We start from the raw sequence: 21,219 nt of genomic DNA, 5'->3' as shown, positions 1-21,219 counted from the left end.
TAACTTGATTGCAAGATGTTTTAGATTCATTTTTTTATTATGAAGGTCAAATTAATCACATGGCTTTAATTATATTATTAATATGCCTTTGATATAAATAATAGTAAACCAAAAATAGCAATTCCTTATTTCTGTCCTATCTTATTTTCTATAAAGTCTTGGTAAACACAGAATTAGTGGCTGAGTGCGGTGGCTCACGCCTGTAATCCCAGCACTTTGGGAGGCCAAGGTGGGTGAATCACCTGAGGTCAGGAGTTCGAGACCAGCCTGTACAACGTGGTGAAACCCCGTCTCTACTAAAAATATAAAAATTAGCTGGGCGTGATGGCGGGCACCTGTAATCTCAGCTACTTGGGAGGCTAAGGCAGGAGAATCGCTTGAACCTAGGAGGCGGAGGTGGCAGTGAGCCAAGATCATGCCATTGCACTCCAGCCTGGGTGAAGCAAAACTCGATCCAAAAAAAAAAAAAAAACAGAATTAGTATCTTTTTGACAATAGCACTATTTTACCACTTTGCGTAATAGTACGGAAGAAAAACTTTTAATCAACAGCAAGTTCTTTTTAAAAAAAGATAGTAAGTTAAATCAAAGATAATTATGCTTTATTTTTGATTTCTCTATCCTAATACTCAATGAAACATAAAGCCCACAACTGCTTCTGGAATTCTTGACTTTTAAGTATTTCTTTTCATAATTAATTACATTCTGATAAAAACGCTAATCCACTGGACATCTAAACTATTACAAGAATAGTAGGATTTGTTGTAATGCTGGAAGAATCCACAAATAATGGAAGAATCCTCTTCTAAATTGAAATAGCCATGTTTGTCTAGGTATGGTTCTAAGTGAAGGAGAGGGGAGTGGGATTTCTTGCACTACCCTAAGACTGACTACATTGTAAATATGCACACACGAGTTATTCACTTGCCCACCCTACCCCTCCCTTCCTCCCTCACCCACAGTAACTCTTTGAAATAAAACCCAGAACATCAATTTTGAAGGCTCACAAAATGGTATTTTCAAAAATGCTATAATTGAAGGAACTTTTTTAGGAATACTAGTTTCTACTTACTACACTTATGCCATTTAACAACACACTTTGATATCATCCAAAATGCCTTACTTTGGAAGACATTTATTCTCTTCTTTTGTTTGTAGGTTTGGCAGAATGGCATGTTCCTGCTGCTGGAATGTTTTTATGGATTAAAGTTAAAGGCATTAATGATGTAAAAGAACTGATTGAAGAAAAGGCCGTTAAGATGGGGGTAAAACTGGGAGGTGAAGGGCTGGGTAACCTAAAGAAAAGTTATACTTTTCCTTTGATATTTTACTTGAATAGAAATGGAAAGAAATGTTTTTGTTGCCCACCAGCCAACTCATAATGTTCTAATATTAGATATTTTATGGCATTATCAAAATCATAAGAAGTTTTTGGGTTACGTAATTATCCAGCTGGTCTAAATTAGTGGAAATATAGTTGTTCATCTCAGCTACTGATTAGCATAGTGGCTGAGGGTAGTCTCTGGAGCCACACCTGTTGGGTTTGAATCCCAGCACCACCCCTTAGGGGATGTGTGGCCTTGAATAGGTTACGCTTTCTGTGCTTTGTCTGTAAAACAGAGGTAATAAGAATCCCTCTCTCATAGGGTTGCTCTGATGATTAAGTGAGTTAATATATGTAAAGCCCTTAGACTAGTATGTGGCACATACTCAGTGCTCAGTAAGAATTAGCCACTGGTATTTAAAATGAAGGGTTGTTTTTTTTTTCTGATGATGAAGATAGAGTATACTCATGGTAGGATATTTGGAAAATATATAAAAGCAAAATGAAAATTTTTTAAATAGCCCATGATTTTACCACCCAGATTTTGTGACCATTTATAGTATAGTTTCTTGAAAAGCTTGTTCTTACAGTATTTTTGCTGTGCACTTATGTTACATAGTTAAAATTATACAGAAAAGTTTGTATCCTGATTTGTTTTTCACTTAAAATTAGCTCATAGAATGTATTCTAGGTTTCTTTTTTTTTTTCCTCATTTTATATTTAAATTATAAGTCTACTTAGGTTTCACTGGGGGCATCAAGTAAGCTGAAAATTCTAAATATTTTTCTGTGTAGCTTTCCAGTTTACCAGATGAATTATTCCTTCTCCATTAATTAAAGCCATTTGCATGTTTGTCAGTCTTTTATACACACTGAAACCTACTGCTAGATTCACTTTTGTCTTGAATCATAAGAACTAAAGGACAAATTGGATTGATGATGGCAAAGTGCCATGCTAGTGCCTAAGAGACAAGGTGCTCTAGAAGTTAGGTCTAGAGACAGACTGCCTGGACTTCAGTCCTACCTCCACCACCTTGGGAGAGCTATTATCCTCTCTTAACCATCTTACTTGAGGGCAGGACTCAGACTTCATTAATTGTTCTAACCCTAATCACAGCACATAGTAGGTACTTGATAAACACTTAATTGACTTATTTCAAATAAATACATTGTAATATAATAAATCAATTTGATACATTCTTTTCTTTTCTGTCAATGCCATTATCCTCAAAATATGTGGTAAGTGGTTATCTGTAGGTATGTCTAAGCGAGGCGCTAAGGATATAGACTTTGTTTTTACTATACTCTTCTTCGGTCCTCTTCATTTATCCCATATATCCTGCTACATGTTCTTTTTTTACCTTTTCTAAATAATCTCCAGCTTTATCCCCACTTTGTTAGCCCAGATGTTGGTTATCTTGCGAAGAGATTATTACCGCTCCCTTCTCTTTCAGCTCCTTGCTTCTAGTACATCCCAAAACTTTTCCATGCTACTGGGAGAAATGATGGCTTTCATTTTATTTTTAACCAGGACAGAGAAACCCATCTTCTGCCTTGAAATCTTTTGCCCAGAGTACTCCAAATCGTGTCACTCCCAACTGCTCTTGTTTTAGCAGACAGTGTAACAAGCAGTTACTCAATGCTTTTGAAGATCATGATTATACTAGTCAACCCTAACCACCATAGAAGATAAACTTGAAAATCTAAAAGACTTAATAAGCAATAGAAATTTATCTCTGACTCACATATAATTCTAAGATGTGACCTGCAGCCCTCTGTGTTCCAACAGTGATTCAGAGACCCGGGTTTCTTACATCTTGTTGCTTTTCATTCTTCAACACACAGATTCCAAGATGGCTACAAAATGGAAAGAGCGTGGCAGATGACACATGGGATGATTTGTATGGGCCAGCCTTAGACATCTCTTACCTGGCTTGTACTCACATCCATTGGTTAGGATTCGCTGTCATGGTCACACACAGCTAGAAAGAGGCTGGGGAATAGGGTACATGTGATGCCCAGGAAGAAGAGGAAATGGAGCTTACAATCAGTGAGCTATCTGCCTGTGTGGCCATCAAGAACAGCAGCTGTTCGGACCACCCCATCTTGACACGCTTACTTAATACTTTTATTCCTCCATTTTATACATTACATTTTTTTACCTCCTTTCAGTTCTTTGAATGCACCAATTTTCTTCCCATCTCAGGGCCTTTACTCTCTGTATCTTTGCCCTCAAATACTGCTCCCTGCTTTTTGCCTGACATAATTTATCTTTCAGGCCCCAGCTTAAAGGTAACTTTCAGACTTATTAACTTAAAAATTACTTTTCTAGTTAGATTAAACGTTTGTTTGTATTTATTACGTTTATTTTTCTTTAGTAAGCTGTCCTTTCTACATTAAAGCTGAAATTTGAGTGTTCTCAGTTTTCGTGTATTCCTGATATTTTGAGAAGAGATAGCATTTGCCATATTGATTCTGAACGTCTTTTCAGTTTCTATGTGTTTAGTTTTGTTCATGGTAGGACATACACAATTTTTATATAAATTAGTATTTTTTCTTGTGATTTCTTTAACTGCTTTTAAACTTAAAACATCGTTCGCTACTCTGAGATTAGGCTTAACTATATTATCTTTGAGCTTTTCTTTAGTGGTCCATTACTTATCTTCCGCAAACTCTCTTAGGTATTAATGCTCCCTGGAAATGCTTTCTACGTCGATAGCTCAGCTCCTAGCCCTTACTTGAGAGCATCCTTCTCTTCAGCTTCTCCAGAACAGATGGATGTGGTGAGTGTAGTATTCTCCTCAGAGTAATACTAGCTAGCAGCTTTATTTTTTTAATGCATGTGTATACTTTGTGAATTAGAATATTACTTAATATCCGTTTGGGTTTCTAAAATTCAGATATTTGTTGACCAGTCATGAACTATCATTAAAAGACCCATTTTACTTTGTTGCTAGACTTCTATAGAAATGAGACTAAATTGGAGTTAAAATTTATTGTCTGCATGAATAATGTATCACAACCTACTGAGCTGGGTAAATTGTCATGTTATGAGGAAAACTTCTTTCCTTCCTTTATTGAATTAACATGAGCCAGAAGTACAAATTCATGATGGCTGTCAGTCACTTTCTCTGAAGGAAAAAGTATCAGCAAGGGTCAAATAGAATAATATTCTTAATCACAATCTAGCTTTAACCAAAATAAGCTGTGTATGTGGAAATCAAACAGAAGAGCTATAAATTGAACAGTGCCCTTAACCTTGAGAAGGAAAGGGACATTTTTGGCATGTTCTTTACTTACTTGCTTTCTCATGTCATTAAATGTGTTTTTCATAAGTTCTCTCTGTTTTAATGTATTAGTGGAGTTGGGCAATTGAATCTATATAAAATGCAGGTGAGAGATTATGTAAAATCTAAAATAATCCATGTTATGGATAAAATGGAAAATGATCTTGAAGGCCACAAGAACAACAACAACAAAAAAATCCTGGAAATCTGATGTACTTCAGTCTTCATATTTTAATAGACATTGATGGCACCCTGCACAGATAAAGTTGATGTTAAACTTGACTTTTCAATGCCTTCTCTCAACCTTAGACAGATACTCTTTGTTTGGATTTTTAAAGTTATTACAGAGTTTCCAATGTAGTATCCTAATTTAATTAATTCTATTTTTTTTTCTGTTTTAGGCCTTCCAGGTATTAGCACAACTTATAAAAGAATCTTTATGAAGAAATTAAACTAGGTTGGGCATGGTGGCTCACACCTACAATCGCAGCACTTTGGGAGGCTGAGGAGGGAGGATCACTTGAGCCCAGGAATTCAAGGCTGCAGTAAGCTACGATCACACCACTGCACTCTCTGGCCTGCGTGGCAGAACAAGACCCTGTCTCTAAAAAAAGAGAAAGAAAGAAATCAAACTAATCAATGCTGCTCATGGATTTTTCCAATAAATTTCTTGTTTTGGCAGGAAGAAATGAACCCTGGTATTAGACTTACAGATTAAATTTCCTCAAACATGTCCTATCTGTAGTAGTTCAACTAGACCCCTTTTAAAGTGCCTCTAAATTCATCAGATGGCCAAACTGTATTTATAATCCACTTAGGCATTTTGAAAAATTTTCAACCTGTAAAAAATTACTTTTATCTTGGATTTATTATAAAGAACTTTGTAGTTGCTTTATAATTTCCCATAAATTGTCTTTGAAACTAACATTTTACACTGAATTATTTTGAGATTTTAAAGAAGTAATTAAGTTCAAAATGGTATATAATGTGTACTTTTTCTACTTTTAGGAAAATTTAATGAGAGCTTATTGCAAAAATTGTTATAATTTGGTCATTATAAGTGACTTTTAGTAAAAGTACCATAAACATTATGTTATGCCACAGAAATTCCTTTAAAATAAAATTCTGAAACTAAACATACCTAAAGGCATCAGACCCATTAATTCTAAGTAAGGAGGGGAGATCATGGACTTAGGAAAATTTACTACATTGTGTTTTCATAATACTACATAATTTACAAAAACATTCTTATCAATTATGTAATTTAAATCTACTACAACCCTTTAAGGTATTAGGAAATACTTTTTTAATGATTTTTTTCTCACCTTTTAAAATCTTTATTAAAGTAAGATATGCTCATTTTAGAATTTTCAAACAATCCAGAATGTATAAGGAATAAAGTAAAAGCTACTCATTGTCTCACCCCTGGTGATAACTGCTATAAGCATTTAGCATGCTTCCTTTGCAATGTTCTCTGCATACACATGTAGTATCTAGAATAGGATCTCATTGTGACAGTGTCTCATAAATACCCTGTATTCATTTTCTATTTGTTTTCTGTTTAACAAATTGATGAAATGTTCTATGACACAATAATTGTAAAGTTGTAAGTATCTTTAAGGAATTAGGAAGTTTATGTCGTTATTTATGCCATCCCTTGTGTATATAAACATCTCCATCACAGTTATTATTTTCCTGCACGTCTGGATGAGATGTTACATCTTTCAACAGCTAAAATTGTCAAGCAGAAATCTCAACCTCAAAGATCAAAGCAGCTGACCCCAAGCCCAAATCCCTATTTCTAAGGCAACCAGTGGTAATTATGTAGGACCGATTGAAGAGACGCAGGGCCTGGAGGAGGACCAAGATGAGGAACCTGACAATTCTCTTGACTGTGGGAACAGAAAATTATAAATTAGAGAGACTTATAAAAGTAAAATAAACCTTACCCATACTTTATTCAGTATTTTTCAACAATAACCAAAATTGCTTAGCCCAGCATTGCATAGATGAGTGCCTTGCTTTGGTTTTATTTGTTTTTAAGTCACCATCATAGAAGAGTTGATTGGTAAATCGACTTACAGTTGCAGCTTTCAAGCAAGGGATTATTCCTCACCACAATCTTAAGAAATCTGTTTCTTCAAAGAAAACAGCAAGAAAAAGAGTGGGCACACACAGTGCCTTATGACTTAGTGTTTGTTTTTGTCTGCTGAGATTATCTTTCCCTCATTAAGAAACTATAAAGTGTTGGAAAAATGGAGTGTTATTCATTGCTATTGCCATTGTGAGTTTCTCCAACCTTCTGGAAAAGCAGTTTGGCAGTGTCTACCAAGAAACGTTAAAATGTTCATACCCTTGAATGCAATGTGTTAGATACTGTGGATTAGCTCACTCAGCATAAATTCTAATTTCCTGCTTGTATCTTTGAGCACTGTAAATGCAAAATACTCCATTTGCAGATGCCCCTGCAGCTACAGTGTCAGATACGGCTGTCATTCAGATGCCTGGATTCAGAGCTGAGTTAAGAGGGCAGCAAGGTAAGATGTAAGGCACGCGTTTTGCTGACATGGATCCTAGCTAAGGCAGTATGATTTTTATAGCAAGTAGCTTATTAGTTTGGTGGCTTTCTACTTCTGGCGGAAGCGGTGAAATGCTGGTACTAGAAATGGTTCCTGGAAGCTCCATCTACTTTTTTAGCAATTCCAACATCTTTGGAAACCACAGAATACGTGCTAGTAAACAATTTTCGACAATTTTGGAAATCATAGAATACAGGATAATAAACACTTTTTGCTTTAATCAGCTAGAGTAGTTTTCATTATCTGCAACTGATGCCAATCAGTATAGCCAGGGTCTCCAAGCTTGACGATTTACTAAATGGACTCACCTGTGATTGTGCATGGAGCAAAGTCTGGAGGAAACTTCCAGACTCAAGTTTCCAAGTCTCCTGTCTCAGTAGAGTCTCCGTGAGGTCCCAAAGGATGTACTTAATTCCTCCAGCAAGGATGTGTGATAACACATGCAACCACACCTCACCTCACCTGAGACTGGTGGCCCAGAGTTTTTGTTAATGGCCGTCACATATGCATACAGTGCCTGCATGGCTGACCTCAGTTACTGAAGCTGCAACCCACAGAGGGAACGCAGGTGTTCACTGTAAATCACATTGTTAGGATAAACGGAATGGAAAAACTAAATGGAGTACAGTATGGCTGAAGACCTCCCAGCAGGCAAAATGCTCTTATCTGTCAGAATATTGCAAGGGCTCAGTTCCAGGGAGCCAGCCAAGGGCCAGTCATGAAAACCCCCATTCCTTGGTAATGTGTGTGGTTTAAGTGGCCTAGATCCGCTCAGTTAACCCTTTCCTCCCTGCCAAGGATCCCACTTTTAGACATTTATAGTAAAGAATTATGCAAACTATGGAAGATGCTTTAAAAATGTGAAGATAGTAATTGCAGTTTAAAATAACAGAAAGCTGGGGACAGGGGCAGAGGTGTTGTAACTAAAGGTCTCATAATAGGAAAATGTCAATTATGGTTCATCCACTTAACTGAATTTGAGGCAACCACTAAAACACCATTATGAAGCAGTATTATTCATTTTATGATGAGGCGGTAAGGTAAAAATGAGTATAATAGGAATGAAAACCCAGGGTATAAGAAACATAGGTATAGTTGGCCAGGCGCAGTGGCTCACGCCTGTAATCCTAGCATTTTGGGAGGCCGAGGCAGGCGGATTACCTGAGGTCAGGAGTTCGAGATCAGCCTGGGCAACACGGTGAAACCCCGTCTCTACTAAAAATACAAAATTAGCCAGGCGTGGTGACACACGCCTGTAATCCCAGCTACTCGGGAGGCTGAGGCAGGAGAATCGCTTGAACCTGGGAGGCGGAGGATGCGGTGAGCCGAGATCATGCCGTTGCACTCCAGCCTGGGCAACAAGAGTAAATCTCCGTCTCACCTAAAAAAAAAAAAAAAAAGAAAGAAAGAAAAAAAGAAGAAGCATAGCCATAGTTTAATTACAACTATGTGAACACAGAAAACATTACCAAAATGGTAACAGTTGGGTAATTTTTTTCCTTATTTTCAAAATATTCTATAACATGGCTCTTTCATCATTTACAAATACACTTAACACCTTAAGTGAACTGGTGACATAATCCCTTTTTCAGTTGGACAGAGATTCCTAAAGGCAATGGTAAAAATATATAAATATCAGGTGGCAAAGGGGCTACTACCAAGCAATAGGAATCACATTGAAAGTCACATCCGTGCAGTCACCGTCAGTGTGGGCCTAAACAAAAATTACGTGGGTTTCCTACCGTTAGTCTGCTTAGCTTCTGTGTGGAAGCCATGGTCTCCCTGGCCGTGGTCTACAATGACTTCAAGCAGCTGGAGTAGCTGGTCCTAGTGGTATTCAACATGGCAATTTCAAGGTGGCCGATAATGGAGCAGTGGTCACTTGGCATAGTTTTCTTTTAATTTAACGTTGACTATTCGTCAACTTTAGGAATTTGCTCCCCTGCATGTAAGATGCTTTCCCTGTAATTCATGTAGAGCATAATACATCTTCAAATTTCTTTTCCAACACAACTAATTAAATACTCGGTGGGAAGTATTAACTTTATCAAAAGTAGGTTTAATTATTTTAGAGAATCTAAGGTCTTAATGAAAGTGAAATATCGACCAGTCATATAATTTTTACTAGTGATGTGTGTTTATTAACATTTTAAGTTAAGTTCTCTGAAGTCCAGAACCATACTCTTTCTCTAGGACCCGGTGGTAACTAGGAATATCTCATTTTAAAAAGGAATGTATTGGTTAGCATGCCTTCACAGTTAACCCTAGTTCCAAGCTTCAGGATTTAAATTTTCACGTGTGTGTGTGTGTGTGTGTGTGTGTGTGTGTATATATATATATATATTTTTTTTTTTTTGGAGACAGACTCACTCTGTTACCCAGGCTGGAGTGCAACGGCATGATCTCAACTCACTGCAACCTCCACCTCTCAGGTTGAAGTGATTCTCCTGCCTCAGCCTCCCAAGTAGCTGGGATTACAGGTGCCCACCACCATGCCCAGCTAATTTTTGTATTTTTAGGAGAGATGGGGTTTCACCATGTTGGTCAGGCTGGTCTTGAACTCCTGACATCAAGTGATCCACCCGCCTCTGCTTCCCAAAGTGCTGGGATACAGGCGTGAGCCACCATGCCTAGCCTTCACTTATATATTTTACTCATTCATTCAGCAAATATTTATTGAGTGCCTATTACTCTAGACTCAGCATATACCAGTGAACAAATTAAAGAAATTTTTGACCTTCATGGAGCTTATATTTGGGGTAAGGGATTGGTGAGGGATGACAGTAAAATGTATTAAAGTACTTTATATCATATATGAAGTGCTACAGAAAAAATAATACTGGGTGAAGGGATAGAATGCGAAAGGGCGGGGGTGCTGTTTTTGATTTTTGTTTGTTTGTTTGTTTGTTTTGAGACGGAGTCTCGCTCTGTCGCCAGGCTGGAATGCAGTGGTGTGATCTCGGCTCACTGCAACCTCTGCCTCCCAGGTTCAAGCAATCCTCATGCCTCAGCCCCCCAGGTAGCTCGGATTACAGGTCCCCGCCACCATGTCCAGCTAATTTTTATATTTTTAGTAGAGACAGGTTTCACCATGTTGGCCAGGATGGTCTCGATCTCTTGACCTCGTGATCCGCCCACCTTGGCCTCCCAAAGTACTGGGATTACTGGTGTGAGCCACCGAGCCCAGCCTAGGTGCTGTTTTTAATAGAGGGCCCAGAGAAGACCCCTAGAACAAGTGGCATTTGAGCAGACAGCAGCAAGGGAGTGGGCCGTGCAAATACTTGTGCAAAGATACCAGGCAGCCTGAACTTGCAATGCAGAACCCCTGAGGAGGAACTGCATCTGGCCTGTTTGAGGAACCATAAGAGTCCACAAAGCTAAAGAGCAAACAGAGGTGTAATAGTCCGCTTGGGTTGCTGTAACAAAGTACCACAAACTGAGTAGCTCAACAGAAATTTCTTGTCTCAACCATTCTGGAATCTTGAAGTCCAGGATCAAGGTGCCTGCAGGGCCATGCTCCCTCTGAAGGTGTAGGGAAGGATCGGTTCCAGGCCATCTCCTAGGTTTGGTATTTCCTTGGCTTGCGGCAGCATCACTCCAATCTTCATGAGGCATTCTCCCTGAGTGCATGTCTGTGTCCAAATTTCCCCTTTTTACAAGGATACCAATCATAATGGATTAGGGGACCCATCCTATTCCAGTATGACCTCATCTTAACTAATTACATCTGCAACAACCTTATTTCCATATAAGCTCACATTCTGAGGTATTGGGGGTTAGGACCTCAAAACATGAATTTGGGAGGTAGGGAGACACAATTCAGTTCGCAACAACAGGAAAGTGGTAAAAGAAGAAAAGTCAGAGATAGGAGTGAGATGGTGTAAGGTAAGGCCTTACAGGCCATGTGAGTGTCCGAATTATTCTAATGAAAATTGGAAGCCATTGGAGGGTTTTAAACAGCAGAACAGGTCAGGCACGGTGGTTTACACCTGTAATCCCAGCACTTTGAGAGGCCGAGGTGGGCAGATCACAAGGTCAGGAGTTCAAGACCAGGCTGGCCAACATAGTGAAATGCCATCTCTACTAAAAGTAGTAGAACTCTACTAAAAGTACAAAAAAAAATTAGTCAGGCATGGTGGTGCACGCCTGTAGTCCCAGCTACTTCGGAGGCTGAGGCAGGAGAATTGCTTGAACCCAGGAGGCTGAGGTTGCAGTGAGCAGAGATCAAGCGACTGCTCTCCAGCCTGAATGACATCTCTAAATAAATAAATAAACAACAGAACAGCATGGGCTAACTTGGGTTTCAAAAGAGCACTCTGACTCCAGCATAGAGAATGGATCAGAAAGAACAAAGGTAGAAGCTGGAAGACCATGTAGGATTCTGGAGACAGACGCTCTATTTTAACTAGTGTGATGGGAGAGAACTCTGATGTCTTGGCATTTAAGGCAAGACCTAACTAAAGTGAAGGGCAATTCACAAAGATGTCTGAGGAGAGAAGCAAAACTATTTTTTCAAGAAAAACTGAACATAAAAAGGCCACTCAATGAATTTAAGGTAAAATAAGTATTACATGCCTCCTCCTCTCATATAATTTGAATATGTAACTCATCTTATTTCTCTTTTTAGTATGATTTGGCCAATTTGCTTTTCCTTTCCTTATTCCTGCTTTCAGATTTTTTAATTTCCATTTTATTTCATGTGTTTCTTGTAAACAACTTCGTGCCTTTTTTTATTTGGAATTTAAAACTGAAATTGAAATTTTCAGTACTAACCTACAAAATGGTCATAATTTCAGTACCACTTAGTACTTAAATAGATAGACTGCCCAGATACTACAATAATGTGTTCATCAGAGTCACTGAAAAAGCAATCAAAATTAGAACCTAATAGAGTTCTTCAATGACTTTCCATTTAAGAAAGAAACTAAGTAAAGAGAAAATAGGCAAGGCGTGGTGTCTCATGCCTGTAATCCCAGCACTTTGGGAGGCCAAAGCAGGCGATCGCTTGAGCTCTCTGGCCAGCATGGGAAAACCCTTTTGTACCAAAAAAAAAACAAAAACAAACAAACAAAAAAATTAGCTGGGTGTGGCGGTGCACACAGGAGGCTGAGGTGGGAGGATTGCTTGAACCCGGGAAGCAGAGGTTGCAGTGAGCCGAGATCGCAGCACTGCACTCCAAAGCGAGACTGGAAGAAGAAGAAGGCGGGGGGAGGGGGAGAGGGAGGAGAAGGAGGAGGACAAGGAGGAGGAGAAGATTTCTCGCTACACTTCAAATCTACTGGAACCTGATTTGAATGTTCAGCATTTTCGATGCTCTTTATACTTGAGGCATTGCAGCTACCCGACAGCCTCAGTTTGCAAAGATTTCCCATAGGGTCTTATTTTCCAAGGCTCCTGGAATCCTGTCTGAATCATCTTGAGAAGGAAGCAGCAAAATAGTAGGGTACTTGGAATTCCCTAGACACCTAAACTACCACCCTTCCAGCAATGTAATACATAGGAAAGGTTTAAGAAAAAAGACAGAGAGGAAGGGAGGATGGATCTGCAAACATCTCGACCTAGCAATATCAGTTCTAGGGATTTGCCTTAAGGAAATAATTTAAGACCCTTCATTACAGCATTTATTAGTGAAATAATTAAACAACCTACATATCCATCCACAACAACCTTCCAGTCCACCCGCCAGCCGTTCTCCCTTTGCCTGCCTGACTCCTACTCATCCTACAGGGCTCAGCATAAATTCCACTTCCTGGCAGGACCCTGCCCTGGGCCCTAAGACTAGTTAGGGTCTTCTGTTAATTACACATAGGACATGCCGTCTCTTTTCCTGTGTAGCACTTACCACAATAAGAAGTAATTATTTGTGCAAGTATTTGTTAATTTCTCCCTGTCCCCTTCTCCCCACAGACCATAATCTCTGTGAGGGCAAGAACTGTGTATCTTCACAGCTGTAACCTCAGAGCCGATTGCAGCGCAGATGTCTTGCTCTCAATAGATATGTGTTGCCATGGAATTGTACACTTTATTATTTGTTTGTTTGTTTTTTAATTTCTTTGAGATGGAGTTTCGCTCTTGTTGCCCAGGCTGGAGTGCAGTGGCACGATCTCGGCTAACCGCAACCTCTGCCTCCCAGGTTCAAGCAATTCATCTGCCTCAGGCTCCCGAATGGCTGGGATTAGAGGCGCTCACCAGCACACCCAGATAATTTTTTTTGTATTTTTAGTAGAGACAGGGTTTCACCATATTGGCCAGGCTCATCTTGAACTCCTCACCCCAGGTGATCCACCAGCCTCGGCCTCCCAAAGTGCTGGGATTATGGGTGAATTGTACATTTTAAATGGGTGGATTTTATGGTATATGAATTACATCTCAATAAAGCTGTTTATAAAAAAGGTTACCATGAAAACAAATTAATTGCTTGATTGATTAAACATTAACTGAAGAAAACTGGTATACAGTAGTAGCACATGATGCGGATAGAAAAAATATTTGAATCGTATGTCTATTGAAATGAGAACACATTCAAAAACTATGAGGCCAAAGAGTCTTTATAAAGCAGTTTCTACAATACAATCCCATTTTTATTTGCTAACAAAAGGATATGTTTATTCAAACTGTATGTATGGATGCCCACGTTGCCAGGAATCGTTCTGAGTGTTTGTGAACTATCAGTGAATAGGTCCTTGTTATCATGGAGCTTACATTCAAGTATGGGGAAAGCCCATAAGTAATAAGCATAATAGGCCGGGCACAGTGGCTCACACTTGTAATCCTAGCACTTTGAGAGTCCAAGGCGGGTGGATCACTTGAGGTCAGGAGTTCAAGACCAGCCTGACCAACATGGTGAAATCTTGTCTCTACTAAAAATACAAAAAATTAGCCGGGCATGGTGGTGCATGCCTGTAATCCCAGCTACTTGGGAGGCTGAGGCAGGATAATTGCCTGAACCCAGGAGGCGGAGGTTGCAGTGAGCCAAGATCACACCACTGCACTTCAGCCTGGGCAACAGAGCAAGACTCTGTCTCAAAAAAAAAAAAAAAGGAATAAGCATAATGGGATTGTATAGTATGTTAAAAGTGTAAAAGGACCTTGGTGGGTTGGAAAGGGTAAAGAAGGGTCTGGGAGTGCAGAGGAGGGGCGTGTCGCAGTGTTCAGTGGGGTGGTAGCTCAGTCCTCATTGAGAAAGTGAGAAGGTGAGCAAAGACTCATGTGAGACAAGCGGTGGCTGAGGGAAGAGCAAGGCCCTAAAGCAAGTTTGAGCCTCCTCAATTCAGCAGCCCAGGAACAGGCAGGAGACCAGTGTGGCAGCAGCAGCAGAGAAAACAAGGAGTGCGCAGGGCTGCCTCACTTTATTGAGCTTTACTTTATAACACTTTGCAGAGACTGCATTTCTGACAAAGGGAAGGTTCGTGGCAACCTTCTGCATTAGCGCATTTTTCCAACCGCATGCCTTCACTTTGTGTCTCTGTGTCTCATTTGGGTAATTCTCACAATATTTCACTTTTTAATTATTATTATATATGTTATGCTGCTTGGTAATTGTCTCTGATTACATTACTATTGTAATTTTGGGGTGTGCCACGAACTGTGCTCCTGTAAGATGGCAAACCTCATCAATAAATGTTATGTGTGTTCTGTTTCACAGACCAGCCATTTCCCCATCTCTCTCCTCAGGCCTCCCTATTTCCTGAGACGCAACAATATTGAAATTAGGCCAATTAAGAATCCTACAATACCGGCCGGGCAGAGTGGCTCACGCCTGTAATTCTAACACTTTGCGAGGCTAAGGCAGGTGGATCACTGGAGGCCAGGAGTTTGAGACCAGCCTGGCCAACATGGTGAAACCCCATCTCTCCTAAAAATACCAAAAATACAAATCGCTCCTAAAAATACAAAACAAAAACAAAACAATACAGCTAGCCAGGCATCGTGGCACACGCCTGTAATTCCAGCTACTTGGGAGGCTGAGGCAGGAGAATCGCTTGAACCTGGGAGGTGGAGGTTGCAGTGAGCTGAGATTGTGCCACTGCACTCCAGCCTGAGCAACACAATGAGACTCCATCTCAATCAATCAATCAATAAAAAAATCCTACAATAGCCTGTAATCCCAGCACTTTAAGATGCTGAGGCAGGCAGATCACTTGAGTCCAGGAGTTCAACACCAGCCTGGGCAACATGGAGAAACGCTGTCTCTACAAAAACTACAAAAATTAACTAGCATGCTGGTGCACACCTGTAGTCCCAGCTACTTGGGAGGCTGAAAGAATCACCTGAGCCCAGGACGTGGAGGCTGCAGTGAGCTGAGATTGTGCCACCACACTCTAGCCTGGGTGACAGAGCAAGACACTGTCTCAAAAAAAAAAAAAAAAGAAAAGAATCTTGCAATAGCCTCTAAGTGTTCAAGTGAAAGGAGGAATCTCAAGTCTCTCACTTTAAATCAAAAGCTAGAAATAATTAAGCTTAGTGAGAAAGGCATGTTGAAAGCCGAGATACGCAGAAATCTAGGCCTCTTGCACCAAGCAGCTAGCAACCTCCCAGAACCTCGGTTTCCTCCTCATTTGTAAAATGGGGCAAATCTGCTTCCAGTTGTTTTGAACATTAACTTAGGTAATGCATGCAAAGCACATAGCGTCGTTGTTATTTGTGAGCCTTAGAAGACTCTGCTATATATGTCTATTATCAGCAGTTAAAAGGTTCACCGAGATGTGACACATGACTTTCTCCCTCATCTTTATTGCCAAATCCATTTTTTATTCTCATTTTCCTTTCTCATGTACTTTGAAGACCTCCTTCCTTGGCAGACAGACTTTGCAATCCCAGGGACTCGGCGTTTCCTGCATCACCGTTAGCACCACAGAATTCATCTGGGGAGAAATGCTCCGGGCGTCCTCCAAACATTTGAAGCTTCTCCAGCTTCACTTGTCTGTTTCTTACTTAGTCTGTGCGCATTCCGCCTAACTTTGTATTTGCTAGATGAAGGGGATAATGATTATGACTGTTTCAGTAAGCAAGAGCAAGTGAGGCAATTAGTTCAATAAATGTTAATTAAGTGCTAACTATATGCAGCTACTGTGAGAGGTGCTGGCAATACAAGATCAGGAAAAGAGCCCATGTCCAGAATAAGCTCACAAAAATCTCTTAACTATTTTAATCCCAACAACAAAGTAACTTTCCTGGCTATTACATAATGTCACATTTGAATTTCTCAAGATTTCTTTTTTTACCTTTCTTGATCTTACAAACTTCACGTGCCTGACATTTCTCGTGTCTGCCTTTTTTTCCTCAATAGAGTTGATAGATACCTCTGCTGGATGGGTCTCTCTTGGCAATCCTGAATAAGCGGTGTTCATGGTGCAAATTAAGCATTTGGAAAGCACAATCAGCTTTTTAAATGCGGTATTTAGCAAGTTCTTGCTACCTGGAAAGTGTTCCATAAATATTTGTTTAATCATGAAAAGGATTTTCAAGTTGTCAGGGTACAATTTAATTTCAACATGCTCAGTAAGTTTGGGGAGGGCAGACAGGATGTGCATAATTTGGTATTCTTGGGAATAAGGAGAAGGTGGAGCAATGTCTGAGAACTGAAACTGACACCCAAGAACTTGCATCTGAACTTTGTTTCTTAGACCTGAGCCCCTTGGAACTCAGCATCAGCTTCAGGTCAGGGCAGGTTGGTGGTTGAAGCATTTAGGGAAGGATGTTTATAACAACTTATTTTTTACTTATTGTTGGAGTGCACGCTCTTCACAACCAAAATGAGTAATTGAGGTAGCCAGGGGTAGAGCAGGCCTTCAAACTCAGGTTATCTGTCCCCTAGAGCAGGGTTGCCCAACCCCCAGTCCATGGGCGGGTAGGAACCGGGCCGCACAGCAGGAGGCGAGCTTCATCTGTGTTTACAGCTGCTCCCCATCACTTGCATTACTGCCTGAACTCCGCCTCCTGTCAGATCAGCAGGGGCATTAGATTCTCACAGGAGCATGAACCCTATTGTGAACTGCACATGCGAGGAATGTAGGTTGCACACTCCTTATGAGGATCTAATGCCGGATGATCTATCACTGTCTCCCATCACACCCAGGTGGAACCATCTAGTTGCAGGAAAACAAGCTCAGGGCTCCCAGATTCTACATTATGGTGACTTGTCTTAACTTTTCATTATATACTGCAATGTAATAAAAATAGAAATAAAGTACACAACAAATGTAATGCACTCGAATCATCCCAAAACTATCCCCCCAACCCCGGTTCATGGAAAAATTGTCTTCCACAAAACCAGCCCCTGGTGCCAAAAAGGTTGGGAACTGCTGCCCTAGAGTCATGATACAAGACTGTGTCACCTCAGGGATGAGCTGAGGATCACCTGAGTGATGGGTGACCTCAGGGCTGGGCTCAGAGCCAGTGAGAGGAGTGGGGGACATCTTTATGCTGGGGTTCCAGAAGAGGACAAAGCAGCATTGCCAATGTGTTTGTGAGATGTCATCAGAAAAAGATAAGGTAGAGGAGTGCAGTTATGCAGCAGGTTCAGCAACACTTAGAGATCTCTCATCTACAAATGGATGCTTAGCTCACACTGCTCAAGAGAAAGGAGCGTAAATGCAACTTAGCCCCTAAGTTGTACATTTCGAAGACTCAGAAATATGCAGCCAGAGATTTGTTATCAACGGTCATCAAGAGGGAAGGATAAACACGAAAGGCTTGTGGGAATGATAGTTGTTAGAATGTTCAAGCATCAATAATCTGTGACAACCTAGAACATCTCAAAAGTCTGTATGCTGGATTGCTTTGAATTGTATTTATCATATCCTATGCTATCGTGAAAAACGTTTGAAATGTAAATGAAGCAACACATCTTGACCAGCAGGCGGCAGTCTTACCTCATATAATTTCTTTAAAAGCTTGCAGAAAGAATTACAGTAAATTATTTTATTCTATGTGATATCTCGATGGGAATCTAAATATAAAACTCATATTTAGAATGAATTATAAATTCAATATTATTTAATCATACTGTGGCCTGGAGTTCTATGACTAATGATAACTAAACCCATTCATTCAACTAATTACAAAAATACAAGATACGTGTAGTTATTAATTGAATTTATCATCAAGACATATTTCAGCACACTAGATAGAAAAGTATAATGTCTAGACTACTCTAAGTCATGGGGGGGCAAATATAGTTAAATATCAATTTTCCAATTAAGATATTTATTTTGCCTTCCTATGTCAGGCCTATATAATTTTATATTACATACCTCAGAAGTCTCATTCATTTTTTTAATGTATAAGTTTTCATTCACTCTAAAGAAATATTATTCAATGTTTTAGAAAGGTTAATGTATGGTTGCAATTTTTATAACATTTAAAAGCATATGTCACATACTTAGTCCATTTTACGTTGCTATAACAGAATGCCACAGGCTAGGTAATTTATAAGGAAAAGAAGTTTATTTGGCTCATGGTTCTGGAGTCCTGGAAGTCCAAGTGCATGATGCTGACATCTGGTGAAGACTTTAGTGCTGCATGATCCCATGGCAGAGGGCAGAAGGGCAAGAGAGGGTGAGAGCACGAGAGGGCCAAACTTGCTTTTATAACAAACCCACTCCTACAATAACATTAATCTATTCATGAGGGCAGAGCCCTCATGGCCTAAACACCTCTTAATGGTCCCACCTATTAAACCTGTCACAGGCTGGGCATGGTGGCTCACACCTGTAATCCCAGCACTTTAGGAGGCCGAAGCAGGTGGATTGCCTGAGGTCAGGAGTTCGAGACCAGCATGAGCAACATGGTGAAACCTCGTCTCTACTGAAACTACACAAACTAGTAGGGTGTGGTGGCAGGCACCTGTAATCCCAGCTACTTGGGAGGCTGAGACAGGAGAATCGCTTGACCCGGGAGGCAGAGGTTGCAGGGAGCTGAGACCAGGCCATTGCCCTCCATCCTGGGTGACAAGAGCAAAACTCTATCTCAAAAAAACAAAAGCTAAAACAAAACAAAACAAAAAAAACCTGTCACAATGGCAATTAAATTTCAACATGAGTTTTGGAGGGCATATTCAAACCGTAGTACATACTATTCAAAATTAAAATGACAAACTCCACTTCGTAATTATAGTAAATTTATGTTTACTTGCAAAATATTTACTGAGTCTATTACAGTAAGAACACATTTTTCTTTTTTTCTGTTTTGAGACAGAGTCTCACTCTGTCTCCCAGACTAGAGTGCAGTGGCATGACCTTGGCTCACTGCAACCTCTGCCTCCTGGGTTCAAGCCTTCTCCTGCCTCAGCCTCCTGAGTAGCTGGGATTACTGGTGCCCACCACCACACGCAGCTAATTTTTGTATTTTTAGTAGAGACAGGGTTTCACCATGTTGGCCAGGCTGATCTCAAACTCCTGACCTCCAGTGATCCGCCTGCCTGAGACTCTCAAAGTGCTGGGATTTCAGGTGTGAGCCACTGCGCCTGGCCACATTTTTCTTTATTTACTTTATTTACATTAAGGCAATCTCTGGCTTCACTAATGCTAATGTAATACATTAATAAGCATGCCTCTGCCCCCAGAATTATGCTGGGCTTTAAGAAGTAAAAGAAAAGGTTCTTGCCTTCACACATAACCTTGTTACAGAGACAGGCCCAATAGAGTCTGATGTCCCTGGAAACTCTCAAATTCCCAAATACATGATTGCATATACATTCCCAGCAATTTGCTTATGTTATCAAAGTGGAAAATGGCAGCTGGTTTGCTTTTTGGACAAGGTATAGTCAGCTGAGTACTCAATAATTAACAGACTCATTGCTACCTCACTGCTCAACTCCACCCCAACACGTTCACACATCCACTTTTTTTTTTTTTTTTGAGATGGAGTCTCGCTCTGTCACCAGGCTGGAATACAGTGGCGCGATCTCAACTTACTTCAACCTCCGCCTCCCGGGTTCAACTGATTCTTCTGCCTCAGTCTCCTGAGTAGCTGGGACTACAGCCACGCGCCACCACGCCCGGCTAATTTCTGTACGGAGTTTCACCATATTGGCCAGGCTAGTCTCGAACTCCTGACCTCATGATCCGCCCATCTCGCCCTCCTAAAGTGCTGGGATTACAGGCATGAGCCACCCTGCCTGGCCTACATATCCACTCTTAAGATTAATTAAAGTGATTAATCTGAAGGCGGAAAAGTTTCATGTGCCTAAGTATCAGAGTTCCTTTTCATAATAAAACCAGAAAGTGCTCAATTTATAAATGCCAGGAACCTAGTGAATGCATGGCATGATAGATAACATATGGTGGTATACACGCTTTAAACATCAGCTAGAAAATAATCAGGAGACAGAATGAACCAAATTACTAGAGGTTGGTGGTGAAGATTGCAAGTGCAGAGTTGGGCAAGGTCCCTGCCAGTGAGAACAAAGATTTCATAATGACGATAAGGTGAGCTGGAGCTGGGATGATGGGGAAGATTCAGAGAGACAGAGAGCAGGAGAGGGGTCACTGGGTTGGGAGAAAGGCATGAGGAGGCTGGACGTGGTGCCTCATGCCTGTAATCCCAGTACTTTGGGAGGCCAAGACGGGCAGATCACTTGAGGTCAGAAATTCAAGACCAGCCTGGCCAACATGGTGAAACCCCGTCTCTACTAAAAATATAAAAATTAGCCTGCCATGGTGGCGCACAGCTGTAATCCCAGCTACTTGGAAGGCTGAGGCAGGAGCATTGCTTGAACCCGGGAGGCAGAGGTTGCAGTGAGCTAAGATGACACCACTGCACCCCAGCATGGGCAACAGAGGGAGACTGTGTCTCAAAAAAAAAAAAGAAAAGAAAAGAAAAAGAAAAAAGAAAGGCATGAGTAAACATAAAGGAGCTTTCATTGTTATCTAATGGGAAGATCCTTTACTTAATTTAATTTAAAAAATAGTATGTTCTGTACTGTTCAGTGATCTTTTGTGCAAAATAAGGTTGCACCCAAGAATCTTCCAGAATCCTACCAAATGGAAATTCATGCCTGGTCTGTGCTATTAGAACAACATGTGCTTA

The 21,219-nt window shown here is 40.4% G+C and overlaps 1 protein-coding gene across 4 annotated transcripts in view; it reads left to right on the top strand.

Moving 5' to 3' along the window:
• The window catches only part of AADAT (aminoadipate aminotransferase), a 30,237-nt gene extending 24,198 nt beyond the window's left edge, over positions 1-6,039 (top strand). For all 4 annotated transcript variants that reach the window (XM_058436883.1, XM_058436882.1, XM_032148913.2 and 1 more), the window contains 3 exons: positions 1,158-1,264; positions 4,004-4,105; positions 5,011-6,039. In XM_058436883.1, coding sequence (XP_058292866.1) covers positions 1,158-1,264; positions 4,004-4,105; positions 5,011-5,052 — 251 coding nt within the window. In that variant the 3' untranslated portion in view covers positions 5,053-6,039. The remainder of the gene's footprint in view (positions 1-1,157; positions 1,265-4,003; positions 4,106-5,010) is intronic.
• Positions 6,040-21,219: the final 15,180 nt, after the last annotated feature.

This window comes from Hylobates moloch, unplaced genomic scaffold (assembly GCF_009828535.3).
Source record: "Hylobates moloch isolate HMO894 unplaced genomic scaffold, HMol_V3 SCAFFOLD_3, whole genome shotgun sequence".
NCBI lineage: Eukaryota > Metazoa > Chordata > Mammalia > Primates > Hylobatidae > Hylobates > Hylobates moloch.
The sequence above is the reverse complement of the archived record's forward strand: the minus strand, read 5'-3'. Positions and strand labels throughout refer to the sequence as shown.